Source organism: Peromyscus californicus, unplaced genomic scaffold, assembly GCF_007827085.1.
Source record: "Peromyscus californicus insignis strain IS unplaced genomic scaffold, ASM782708v3 Scaffold_9__1_contigs__length_137607984, whole genome shotgun sequence".
In the NCBI taxonomy this organism is placed as follows: Eukaryota; Metazoa; Chordata; class Mammalia; order Rodentia; family Cricetidae; genus Peromyscus; species Peromyscus californicus.
The window spans coordinates 106,928,758-106,942,201 of NW_026294617.1; the positions used below are offsets into that span (position 1 = coordinate 106,928,758).

At 43.7% G+C, this 13,444-nt stretch overlaps 1 protein-coding gene across 1 annotated transcript in view; it reads right to left on the minus strand.

The window, feature by feature from the left end:
- Egf (epidermal growth factor) overlaps nucleotides 1-13,444 on the minus strand; it is an 83,196-nt gene that overhangs the window by 20,355 nt on the left and 49,397 nt on the right. The window contains exons 14-18 of the mRNA XM_052730495.1: nucleotides 10,850-11,017; nucleotides 9,584-9,715; nucleotides 7,115-7,243; nucleotides 2,373-2,489; nucleotides 1,201-1,326 (exon numbers count right to left, since the gene is read on the minus strand). Coding sequence (XP_052586455.1) covers nucleotides 1,201-1,326; nucleotides 2,373-2,489; nucleotides 7,115-7,243; nucleotides 9,584-9,715; nucleotides 10,850-11,017 — 672 coding nt within the window. The remainder of the gene's footprint in view (nucleotides 1-1,200; nucleotides 1,327-2,372; nucleotides 2,490-7,114; nucleotides 7,244-9,583; nucleotides 9,716-10,849; nucleotides 11,018-13,444) is intronic.

Consider the following 13,444-nt stretch of genomic DNA (forward strand, 5'->3'; position numbering starts at 1 on the left):
CAGACACACACACACACACACACACACACACACACACACACACACACACACACGGTGAGGTACAAAGGTAGGAAACAAGCATGCCCATGGTTTCTATGGTCCTGAGCACCCCATGGAGCCAGGCCAGGCCAGGCCATGACATCCTTTGGCATATCTGATAGGAGGTAGATTAGTGGGAGTGGGAATCTATAGTCTATAAAGTTTAAGTCTCTGAGAAAATATACCTTCCTTTCTCTTCAAAAGAAATGAAATATGAAGTCTGTTGACCCAAAATATCTGTGAGCCTGCTTAATTAGTGCAGTGACATTTTCCTGACTGACTGCCAAATATGTGCTTAAAAGTGTGTTTTCAGATGTCTGTGGACTGCACAGAACTAATCTGGTAACGTCTGGCTTAAGCCAACCAGCTCCACAAACAGACAGTCATGACCTTCACATGTGAGAGAAAACACCGTCATTTGAGTTTCTTATCAGGGCATCTGCCCTTCACTGTTTGTTTTTAGAAGGGAAAGAGAAGCACAGAAGAGGAGCCGGAGAGCCCTGGGAAAAGGGCTAGGCCCTGCACTGGGTGAGGGTGGCCGAGGGCAGGCCTCCACTTGTGCGGTGATCCTGACACCTGGGGCAGCAGAAGACATCCACAGGGTGAACTCCCAGCCCACAGCCCCACCCAGTCCTTGGCAGAGGAGGGCGGTTATGAAAGGCTTTCCGTCATTCCGTACTTGCCGTGAAATGTCAGTGCTGGAAGTTCTCGTCTACTGAGCTAGCGGGAAACACCCTCCACCCGCCTTGGAGCCACTGTCCTTTTCTGTAGGCACACAGGGGCTCCCAACACACCCACAGCAGCTCTGCCTTTCCCCACAGGCCCCCTGCTGCACTCAGTAACAAGGGAGTTGTTACCCGCTGATGGCTTACAACACTGAGCACCGATGAGTCTCTATCACTCAAAGCCCAGAGAAGGAACTTAAAGGAGAATGAGGTAGACGACCTCCTGCGCAGCTTGGCTTGAGCAGTTACAGCCAAGAGACTGTTTACTGAGACCTGAACTACATCTGTCTCAACAGGTGGCGCAACTTCTCTTTCATTCTTGACCTGTGTCTCTCTCTTCAACTATACCCGGCCTTCTCTTGGCCTACAGCAACCACAACTTTTGAGGAGCTTGCCTCCTGCCCCCCCTTGTCCAGTGGCACCTGTGTGTCCTCACCAAGACAGCTGATCCCATCTCCTTCGTAGCCTTCTGAGCACCTGCAGACATAAGCGCCTTCAGTGTTGATGCACTCGGATGAGGTGGTAGGACAGCTCCTGCCACCCAGCTCACATTCATCTATATCTGTGGGGGAAACACCGACATGGGAAATGGTTAGGCCAGCAACAGTTCTCAACCTGTGGGTCATGACCCCCACAGGGGTCAGAGATCAGATATCCCACATATCAGATATTTACATTACGATTCATAACAGTAGCAAAGTTGCAGTGATGAAATAGCAATGGGATAATTTTATGGTCGGGGGTCACCACAACATGAGGAACTGTATTAAAGGGTTGCAGCATTAGGAAGGTTGGGAACCACCGGTGTAGGCAATCCTGGAAATAAGTAACAAAAATGTAAGACTAAGCCTTTGTACAGTCAACCACTTGACTGCTAACAGGTACTGTGAGTGAATAAAATGCAAACCCTACATTTTTTTTTTTTCGAGACAGGGTTTCTCTGTGTAGCTTTGCGCCTTTCCTGGAACTCACTTGGTAGCCCAGGCTGGCCTCGAACTCACAGAGATCCGCCTGGCTCTTCCTCCCGAGTGCTGGGATTAAAGGCGTGCGCCACCACCGCCCGGCTCGAAAACCTACATTTTAGATTTGAATTTCATTTCTCAATTAATTTTAATGAGGTTCTCACCTGTCCAAATAGCTAAGAATGTGTAAGTAAATTACTTCCTGCCAAAGTTTCAGATGACAAGGACTGACATTTTCTCAGGAATCACCAACTTATGATTTGGGGCTATCAATATAAAATTGAAATTCATCCATCACAATCTATTTGTTTTACTGAAACATATATACTAGGTTTCTTGGAGGAAAAAGTTCTATTTTTGTGAATTTATAAGTTTGACTTGAGCTCAAATTCATGCTTCTCTTAGTGTCAACTTCATTTTTGCATTATTTTAATACAATATCAGTATAATATGAGGCAGTAGTATATGTAACTATGCTTATATGGCTCATTTCCTGTGCACATAATACTTTTTTTCCTAACATTGAATAATTTATTTAAATCTACTTATTTCTTAAGTCCTTGAGGAGATTTTTAGTCAGTAAAAGCAAAAAGAAAGGGTCTGGCTCATGATTTTTCAAATTTGTGTATTTGGCCGTTGCTCTTACCAGAGCATAGGTTTCCATGCCCGGCAAATCCTTCCAAACACTGACACACAGCAGTCTCTCCCTCTGAAACACAGCGAGCATGTCTGCCACATGCCTCAGGGCCGCAGTCGTCTCCATCTGCAAACGTGAAAGCCCCATGCAATTATTTCCTGTCTTCAGAGAAGAAAGTGGACCTCAATGTGCTAGACAGAACATCCCAGCATCTCCTTCCAGAAGTTCTTGTCCGGGCTAGCCTCCAAACAGAAAGAACTGGTTAGGTCTGTCCACCGTGTCTGTTTTACTCGATTCCAAAGACACATCTCGCTGCTTCCATGTGCTGCATTTTTTGTGTGCTTGCTACTTTCGCTTTGGTTTGGTTTGCTGGTTGTGGTTTTGCTGCCGCTCTGGCTAGTAGCAAGTAGCCAAGATTGGCCCTAACGTGAGACCCTCCTGCCTCATTCTTCCACATGCTGAGCTAAATAAACCTCAATCTTAAAGAACCATTAGGTGTTCAGAGAGCTCTGCGCGGACTTGTTTATAACTACTTTAAAGTAGCTGCATATTTGAACTTAAACGTGCCTAAAATAGACTCCAATTTTAAGAGGATTTCACCTAAAAATTCCCAACCATTGTGACATAAAAATGGCCCATCTATTCTCCCGAAACACAGACTTGTATGTGGCAAGCTGATCTCTTTATGGCAAAGAGATTGACTCACAGAAAGATTTATTATCAATTTATTAATATCACATTTCATATCTAATAGGATATATGTCTCAGTGAGTGCTTATTACCAGGATTTATGCACCGACTTGTAAACCTGCTGGCACTTGTGCGAAGTCACGAACCATACAAGTCAAATGCTGTAAGGGATCATCTCATTTCATACTCCATTGAAATGCAAATGCCCCGGGGACAGAGTTACATGTCAAGCCACAGACGTGAGCAAGCTTTTCTTTGTTTCTTGCCTTTCTGCTTTAAGTACTCGTGCATATAATCATTCCCCAAATGCCACCTACCACCTCCTTTTTTGAGCTGGAATATCTGCCATACCACACAGTCTATCAGCCCTCATCTATCTGGTCACTGGTAAGTTGGTTCACAGTGTACAGGAGAGATAAAAGGAAGCCTCCTGAGCTCGTTGGTAAATCAAAGGTTAAAAGTTCTAAGCTGGATTCAGGTCCCATGTGACTGCCTACACTGGGGTAATCCTGGTTCTGTCTTTCATATACTTAGCTACTTAACCAAGATCTCTCCTGTGTGAACACACGCCTTTCATGCTTGTTTGGTCACTCCCTGTCACTCACAGCTCAAGGTGGGGACATTCAAATATTGAGTTCCAAAGTCACAAGGCTGCTGAGAGCAGGAATGGACAGTATCCAAATCATACCAAACATATGAAACCACTGCAAAATCATCCTAAATTAGAATACGATCCAGGACCTTTGCAAACTTTGAGTCACTTTGCATGATGGAAAGCAACAGATATGGAGTAGGAAGCATGGGCTACAACCAGAGTTCCTTCTGCGACAGGCTAGCTGTAGACACAGTGGCAATGCTCACCTTCTTCTCTATAATACAAGCAGGGATTTCTGCAAGGGCTGCTGCTTTCCATGTGTGTTGTAGAAATCCAAGGGAAAAAGTGATGGTTTAAAAAAATTCTCTGCAAATTAAAATGGACTACACATATCTAAATACAGATGATAAAGAAGGGCATAGTCAGGGCTGTAGACTTGGCTCAGTAGCTAAGAGCACTTGCTGCTCTTGCAGAGGACCATGGTTTGATTTCCACATCCATATGGATATGCACAGACACCTGTAACTCCAGTCTCAGAGGATCTGATAGGACCAGGCACCCATGGGGTGCACAGACATACATGCAGGAATACAGTCATACACATAAATAATTAAAACATTTTAACAATTACAAGGAAAGGCCTAGTGGTAGCTTAATAATTAGGATTGAGGGTGTAGTCCAGTGGTCCTAGCATGGGCAAAGCCTTGGGTTTGAGTACCAGCACTTAAAAAACAAAGCCCCAAGCACCAGAAGAAGCTCTGGGAACTAAACAATAAAAATAAAATTCACTCAGAAGTATCTAATGTGCACCCGCGTCCTACTGAGGGATAAAAATACAGTACTGCAGGATGCTGTCTTCACTGTTTTTGAAGGCTAAGCGAACACAAAGGCAAACACAGACTATCCCGGAAGTCCTCACAAGTCTCTGATTGCATCATCACTCCTGGGCCCCGAACAGCCGTCAATGTACTCTTTGCCATGAATCTTCCTCTGGCAGTCTCTCTCTTAAGTATGTTAGAATATGCTCTATGAGCATGGATGGATCCCTGCTGAGTCTGAAAGGGGGTCTCGAGCCCACTAATATTGATTGATAATGCTTTGATTAGACACCTTATTCTCACATTAAGCTGTGACCATGCAGATTGAGAGTATTTAGCATAGCCTGGTATCCCCAGCACTTAGTACAGTGTATGACCAAAAAAAAAAAAAAAAGCCAAATAAATATATTTCTAGTGTGACACATTTTTCTGGCACTTCTTATTTTAACATGAATTGGTTATTCAATCATACTTTCTTTTTAAAAAAAAAACCCAAATATTTACTCGTGTGTGTTTGCATATATTCATGCTCGTGTGTGTGCACGTGTAGGTGTGTGGAAGCCAGAAGTTCGATGCTGGGTTCCTTCCTCAATCATTTTCTACCTGATTTTTTTGAGTGACTATCTCTCACTGTCCATGAGCTTGCTAATTCCAGCTGGCTGGCTAGCCAGTCCCGGGAGTCCACATCCTGTATCCACATGCCCAGCATGAGGGTGACAAGTGCAGGCTACCACACATTTTCAAATGTGGGTTCTAATCCTTACCCAGGTCGTCATGTCTGTGGAACAAGCACTTTACCAACTGAATCATCTCTCCAGTCCTACATGATCATACTTTTCAGAATCTTTAGTCAAGTCACCAATTAATACACCTCAGTCTCAGTTTTTACATCTATAAAGTCACGGGACACAACATGAATCAAAAATTTAAAATATAATAAAAGATATAGTAAATATTAAAAGTTCATACACATATTAATTATCATTGTTACTAAAAATATATACATTTTATATCATATACTTTTAAAAATCACACTGTTGGAGCATTCAGCCCTTGAACCCTGTATATCTACACTTTAGACTACAAAAGTCAGAGAAAGACTTCCATGAACGTCTTCTCATTGAGTTTTCAAGCATTTTTTTGTTTTGATTTGGTTTTTGGGACAGGATTTTTCTGTGTAGCCCTAGCAGTCCTTTAACTTTCTCTATAGACCAGGCTGGCTTTGAACTCAGAGGTCCACCTGCCTCTCCGCCCCAGTGCTGGGATTAGAAGTGTGCACTTCTAATCTAATGGCAAAGAGTACATTGCCTGGGAGTGTTCAAACATTTTAAAAAGCTACAGACATCATTCTAATCCAAAATGTTCCTCAAGGGGCTGGGGAGATGGCTCAGTGGATAAAGTTAGGACCTCCAACATCCAGGTACACAGCAGGTGGGTGTGGTAGCCTCCCTAGAATCCTAGGATTTGGAAAATGGAGATGGGATTCTCTGGAACAAGCTGTGGGGTCAAGAAACCCTGTCTTAACATATAAAGTGGAAAGTGTGAAAGAAGACATCTGACATTAACTTTTATCCTCACATAAAATGTCCAAGGAAACATGTAAACAAAATACTACACACACATGTACATGTAAAATAAAGGAGAAATATTTCTTTCTTTCTATCTATCTATCTATCTATCTATCTATCTATCTATCTATCTATCTATCTATCTTTATTAATTAAATGTTTCAAAGTCAAAATGAGCCACACTGAGTGAAGGGCAGTGAGCAGGGGAGACAGGGTGGGTTTTGTGGGGTGGCTACCCACCAACTCTACAGTTCCCCAGTTTTCTTGAGTGAGAGTAGCAGGAAACATTAGTTAGAAGGACTTAGAGTGTGGAAATAAACAGACAGAAAATACAGGACAGCCTCGAGAGGGCCTGGAACCTATTCCAATGGGCCCTGACTGTCTCTGCCCTAGGGTATTTATAGAGATGCCAAGGGGTGGAACAAAAGACCTCCCCCGCCCCAGCACAGCCAAGTGCAGACCATCTCAGACACCTGCACTCAGGTCTGTGGTCCAATCATCCTCTCTATGCAGACCTGCTGGGTAAAGCCACTAGGAACCTGAAAATCGGCTCCCAAAGGGTTTGCAGTAGCTCTAGGGCTCATCTGAAAACTGCTTGCCTTATGAGCAAACACAGAACATAATAGACTCAGGTTCCCTAAAGTTGTTACATACTGAACAAATCATTTGACATTCTGCTGATAAGTGTGCAGCATAGACAAGGAATTCTAGCATTTTCTGTTTATGGAGTTTAGGCAGTAATGAAAGTAACCAATTAATATTGCTCATCGGTTGCTATCAACTTTTCACAATGGCTGGATAGAGCAAGTACTGTCCACAGGAGGGATGGATGGGGAAACACTTGAGGCTCTTCTATCCTGTCACCTCTGTTTCCCATTACACTTTAAGCCTCAAGGCTCTCAATGTGTCCAGGTCAAGTCAAAGCCAACAGAGCTGCACATGCTTTTCAGAAGAGGAGGAGCCGAGTCTGAGGTTGGGCTGCAGTAGACTTGGCCAATGTGGTGTTAGAGGGCAGGAGCAGGGAACTTCTCACTGGTAGAATGGAAGCTGTTAGAACCAGAGCTGTCTGGGAGAACTCACCGTTCACACCTGACACCGTGATTTCAGCCACTAAGGTGTGTTGGGATTCTGTGCTGTTACCTTCTGGAGCTTCAGCCTTAGCTGAGCTGCCCGACGAGGTGGCCTCTTTACCTAGCTCAGTGCGGTCACCTGTGGGACAAGAGGCTCAATTAGCTAAGCCTTTCCATTCCAAGGACAGTTTGATTTAATTGGCATCGACAGCGACTCATTGGTTACGAGTTCTGACTCGCTTTATTAAGATTGAGGGAAATGGGCAGGCTCTTTCAGATAAAGAACAACATTCATATGCCAAACTCCTGAATACAATCAGCTCAGAATTACAGACCACAATAACAGGAAGTTGGGAGGGCATCTCTCCTCAACCAGCCATTGGGGGGGGGGGGGCGCGGGGGTTGGTTTTTGGTTGTTCTATGGTGTTTCTCTGTGTAACTGCCCTGACTGTCCTGGAACTTGCTCTGTAAACCAGGATGGCCTCGAACTCAGAGATCCACCTGCTTCTGTCTCCTGAGTGCTGGGATTAAAGGCGGATACCACCATCACCCGACTCCCAAACCATCTTTTATATTAGCTCCTTCTTTATAATAGCCTGATTTAATTGTATTTTTAAAGTTGATGTGCGTAAAAAGCCATAGAGTAACACAGCTCACTGCTCCTGAAGAGGAGGAGAAGGATTCCCCAAGGCAGCTTGGTTGTGCAGACAGACCCTCGGTTCCCGCTGCAGGATCCGCAGCACGCCGTGCATCACAGTGGAAAGCTCCTCTCCCGCCATGTGCACATTAGTACTGACACAGCAAGGCAGTGGGGGAAGGTGGTGGTGTAAGCAAAGGGATGACACCAATGTTCACCAGGAGCTGAGGCCTCCACTACCCGCTCTGTGCCCTCACAGTAAAAACAAGAACGTGAGACAGCAGCGACTGCTAATTTTCAGATCTCCCGGCCATTAATGCTGGAATTTTCCTACTCTAAATAACAAAATGAGTAAGACACATGAAAGACTTCTGCTTCCTACTGAAGTTATGACGGTTGCCAAGAGAAGCATACGAGTCATTTTTAAGTGGTGAGCTGAAACCCTCCCTCTCTCCATTCAACATGATTAATCTGAAAGAATGATGGACAGGCAAACCATGGGTGTCCACCAAGACCTTCCTCAAAAATGAATGAAGGGAGCCTGCCACTTCAAAAGAAACAGCTGGCAGCATCTGTTTCACATGTTAGATTCCTCACTGCAGGTAAGTTTTAAGAGACTAGGGCCTGGGCAGTTCTGACGGTAGCCAACGAACAATATTCCCCGCAAAGCTGTTAAACAGCATACCTTTCAACGGGCTGTGAAGTGACCCCCCCGCCACACCCCAGCCTTTCCAACTCTGTGCCTCTGAGAAGTCACGTGTGCTTCACAGCCCTCAACCAAAACAGCACAGAAGTGGACATGAGACCCCAGTTGCTGTCTGTTCTACTAGATAAAGACAGAAATGTAAAACACTATTGTTTTTGTGTGTTGGAAGTATATGTACTTAGTTATTATTATAAAACATGCTATGCTGAGAAATATTAGGCTAATTATTAATGTCATTTGAATTGAGATTAAATGTTTCAATATCCTAAGAACCGATAAATGTAATCCACATATACAAAACCCCTTCCTTTTAAGAACATAAAGGAGTTCTGAATCTAAGAGGTATGAAACTATTATCCTAAGGCAACAAATTAATAGGGGAAAAACGTCTGAAAACCCAATATCCAACTCCATTCCATGGACAGAGCAATCATTCACTGTATCAACCCGCCACTTAACATATATTTATAACATGCACACCAAATAATTATGCACTTTTTAAGAAGGCTTAACAAAATGTAAATTATCTTTGGCACATTTTTGGTAGGAAAATACCAAAAGATGACTCCAGATATGCCTAGTTTGTGCATGCACTGAAGACAGAAAGGTCATCCGTCATGCACGGCTTACTCTCCCAGCCTCTCTCGGCTGTTGCTTGGAAAGACGTGGATCAGGAGCCGCCTCGGTATCTGCCTCCTACACTTGTTTCATACTGTTAAGTCATTTCTGCAAAGGACTCAAGTTTCCCTATCAAGACCGAGAGTGTGGGAAGATTGCCTTTCACGACCCCTAATATTAAGAACATAACATTTCTAAACAAACTGTCTCGAAACATCGTTATGAGGTGGTACAATGTGGACATTTAGTTCTAAGCCTCAGCACACCCCATTACAAGTAGGGGAGAATGTAAGCTTAGAGCCTTCACAATTAGAAGTCAATCTAACTTAGTCTGTAATGAGGAACAAAACTCACTGGGGGATGGGTGAGGAAACCCAAGCACACTCAGCATTCCTGAAGACATGGGAATCCTTAATAATATAACACATTAGAACCGTCAAAAGCAGAAGCACGGATGTCCCACTTCAGGGAGCCCGGGTGAGACAATTCAGTTGCACAGTGTGCCAGTATCTAATTACCCTTCTGAGCAAGGCACATTTTCCCATCCTGGGTTTTCAGAAAACCTTCTCGACACAAACACTGAGCAGTCCCCAAGTTCTCTTGGCAAATGTGTTCACAGCCACCGTTCTTGTGTAAGCAGGGATCTGCACCTAGCAGAGAAGACAGAGAATGTGTGGCTGGGTCTGGAGAAATCAAGGGTGGAGCTGATGCAAGTCAAAGACATCTCTGGGTGAGAACTCAGCCTAGAACTCTCTCACAGGAGATCCTACAAGGAGGCCCTGATTCTAAGACATCTCAGAATGTTACCTTTTAAGTATTGCTGACCATAGCTAGTAGTTTAGTTTGTAAGGCCCTTAGTCAGGCATGATTCCTATTTCCTGGCCCATGATCTACCAAGATCCAGACTCAGATCTTCAGGAGGAGGAGCTGCTGCAGAGAGCTGAGTGACTGACTCCTCCTTGGCTTGCTACTGGCTGCTGCTCATTACCTGGCATGTGGGGGTGAGAGGGGTCCAAGTAAGGGTAAAGTTTCCACTGCAAAAATCTAAGTTGCCTGAATCAATAACTATTAACGCCTATTATTTCTATTTGGTGCTAAGAATTCCAAATGGGACTTTCCTTCAACTTGGCTGTTTATACTTTGTGGTAATCTCTATATATTTCTATTATCATCTATAGCTATTTATCTATCCATCTTTCTATCTGTCTGTCTTTCTATCATCTATCTATCTATCCATCTATCTATCCACTATGAAAAATCTAAATTGCTTATCTTTTTGTTTAAATTTATTTATTTTTATGTGCATTGGTGTTTTGCCTGCATGTGTGTCTGTGTGGGGGCATCAGATCCTGGAATTACAGACAGTTGTGAGCTGCCATGTGGGTGCTGGGAATTAAACCTAGGTCCTCTGGAAGAGCAGCCAGTGCTGTTAACCCCTAAGCCATCTCTCCAGCCCCCTAAACTGCTTATCCTTATTTGTGTAACCCAAGAGTCTTTGAAATGCAGCAAGTAAGTAAAATGGAGCCCGGGGAGGGATGTGGCTGGGGGGATAAAGTCCAGATGACTAAAATCACCACATTAGGGCTGAAGCACAAACTACCAAACTACCAAGCCTGTCTGGGTTTTGATTCAAACAATGCCCAAATCTCAGAAAATCTTAACATTTATGCAGACAGATGGAAAAAAAAATCACAAAATCCCCTCCACCCCCACTGCCTGCTACCAATGGTTATCACGGCCACAGACTCCGGGGCAGGAGGGCCTGTGGGACTTCTCCAGTGTACCTGGTTTTGCCAATGGATGGACCACAACCAGTGACGAGGGCTTCAGCATGCTGCCTTGGAGACGTACCCTATTTTGGCCAGTCCTCTTGTTCACCCTTATTACCGATGGGATAGCCCAATCCGAGAACCACACGTGATCCTCAAACACGGCTACAGCAAATGGGTGACCTGGAAGTAATTAGAAAGGCCATTCAGTACAGACAGGCTCTCTTCACAGGGGGCATTTATAAGGGGACAAAGCTTAGAACCACCACACTACCCCATGGGTGGCTGCTGACCTACAAGGGTCTTAGCAGCACCGAGGAGGAGGCCAGTGTGGGAATGTTCAGTGCTCATCTGCCACAGACTGAGCTGGAGTGTGTTTCCTGCTGCTCCTTGGTCTGGGTTCCCCTGTCATATGAATGGCTGTCATAAGCAGTAGAATAATATAGGTGACTGAACAAGTGTTTTTCGAAATCGCCATCTCCATCTCTGTTTTCCCGAGTCTGTCTCTCCTGGCTGCTCTCTATTCTTACACATCATCCTTCCTTACTTCCCCCAGGCCTATGCTGCCAAGAATGATCCCATCTCTTCATATTCACTCTCCTTACCAAGCTCAGCCTATTGGTACCCCACCTTCTGTACCAATGCCCCCCACCCCTTATCCCGAGAGCCTGTCTCCTATTATCTGCTGCCTCCATTTCCATAGCTCTTATTGAACATCTAGTAGGCTGCCTTCTGAGCCCTCCTCAACCAAAGGCACCTCTGCAGGCCCCTGGAACTGCCGTGAGCAGGGCCTCAAGTACAGGCAAATACCACACACTGTCTCAAGCAGTTAGACACCAGAGTGAAGGAGACATACATTCAGAAGCTTTCATTATGGTTCCTCACAGTCACCAGGTAAACGAATGTCTCCCCCATGTGGTGGAAAACTCAAACAATTCGTCATGGCCACCGAGACTGTCCTCCACGATAGCACTATCAACCAGCCTTATCATTCATTTCAGTCTCTAGTCCTTTGTCCCAAAGTAAAACCACAAATGCAGCAAGGGAATTTCTTTTACGTGACTGGTGTTCTTTTACTGTGGTTAGAAGACACAGAACACAAATCTACCACCTTAGCCTCCATGTACAGTTGAGCTAAGTGCTCACATACTGCTGTGCAACCAATCGCTAGAATTCTTGCATTTTGAAAACCTGGAACTCTGTGCCACCTTCCCCCAGCTCCTGAGAAATGCTGTTCCACCTTGTGTTTTCATGAGGCTGCCTACTCTGGATTACTGTAGGCAAGTGGGAGTATCCAGCTATTTGCCTTTGTATTTCATGTAGCATAATGTCCTTCAAGTTCGTTCATTTGAAACATGTTAGAATTAATTAGCTCCTATGTTTCCACAAACACATTAGACACAATCTTCCTTACCTTAAGGCAAACAGCCACAACTAACTGCACTTTAATTGAAGATGAATTCATTCAATCTTTTCATTAAAAATCCTGAGCTGTTGGGGCTGGAAAGACAATTCAGTGGTCAAGAGCACTGGCTACTCTTCCACAGGACTCCTAGCACCAATATGGCACCTCAAAACTGTCTAGTTCCACAGGGTATAATGTCTCTTCTGGCCTACCATGGGCACCAGGCATACATGCTGGCAAAACACCCATACACACATAAGATTAAAAGAGGAAGGAAATCTTAAACTGGCAATTGAGAAAACACTACATGCATTGCAATAGACGGCGCTCTAGTGTAGGAATGATTAAACGTAACGTTAATATTAATTAAACATAACATTATTTAATATTGCTCTTCAGGAGAAAATTGCACTATTCATATTGTAATAGCCCTTGAAATCATAAAATATATGCTAAAGGGCTAAAGGGTTATCTCAGCTGGTGAAGTGTGTGCCTATCATGTACAAAGCTCTGTTAATCTCCAACACCATCTAAATTGGGTGTGGGAATATGCCTATCATCTCAGCACTCTGGAGGTGAAGGCAGGAGGGTCAGAAGTTCAAGGTCATCCTCTACTATATAGTAAGTTCAAATCCATCTTGGGATACATGACACCCTGTCTCAAAAATAAATAAAATAAAGTATTATATGCTACTCTTTTCATCCAGAATGTGATGTTTTTACATTCTGGTTAAGAATGTTCATTTATCTACCTCTTATAATGAAGCTATAGTTTTATTTAATTGGGAAGCATTTAAAAAAATAAAGTATAGCTCCTCCATTAGACTCCATTACAGCAGTTGTATTTGCTTTAACCACATCTCCATTACCTATGAGAAATCAATGACTGTCGAGTAGACAGATGAGGTCCAACGATAAATGTGAATATCGTTGTTTTAACAATCTTAGAAATGTATACAATTTAAGTATTTTTCTTCCTCTATTTCAAGTTATAATACCTAGAAAATTATTGTCTTTAAACTAAATAGAACTGGCAAAATAACTCTTTTGTCAGTTCTTTCCTAAATGAGACTGATTTTTGATCCTCCTAACCAGTGTCTCAATCCCTAAACTTCCTCCGACACTGCCAGGTTCTCATCTTTCCTTACACAATCCTGCTATCAGCCCCTCTCTAATTTTTATTCATAATGTTTCAGACTGTCGTC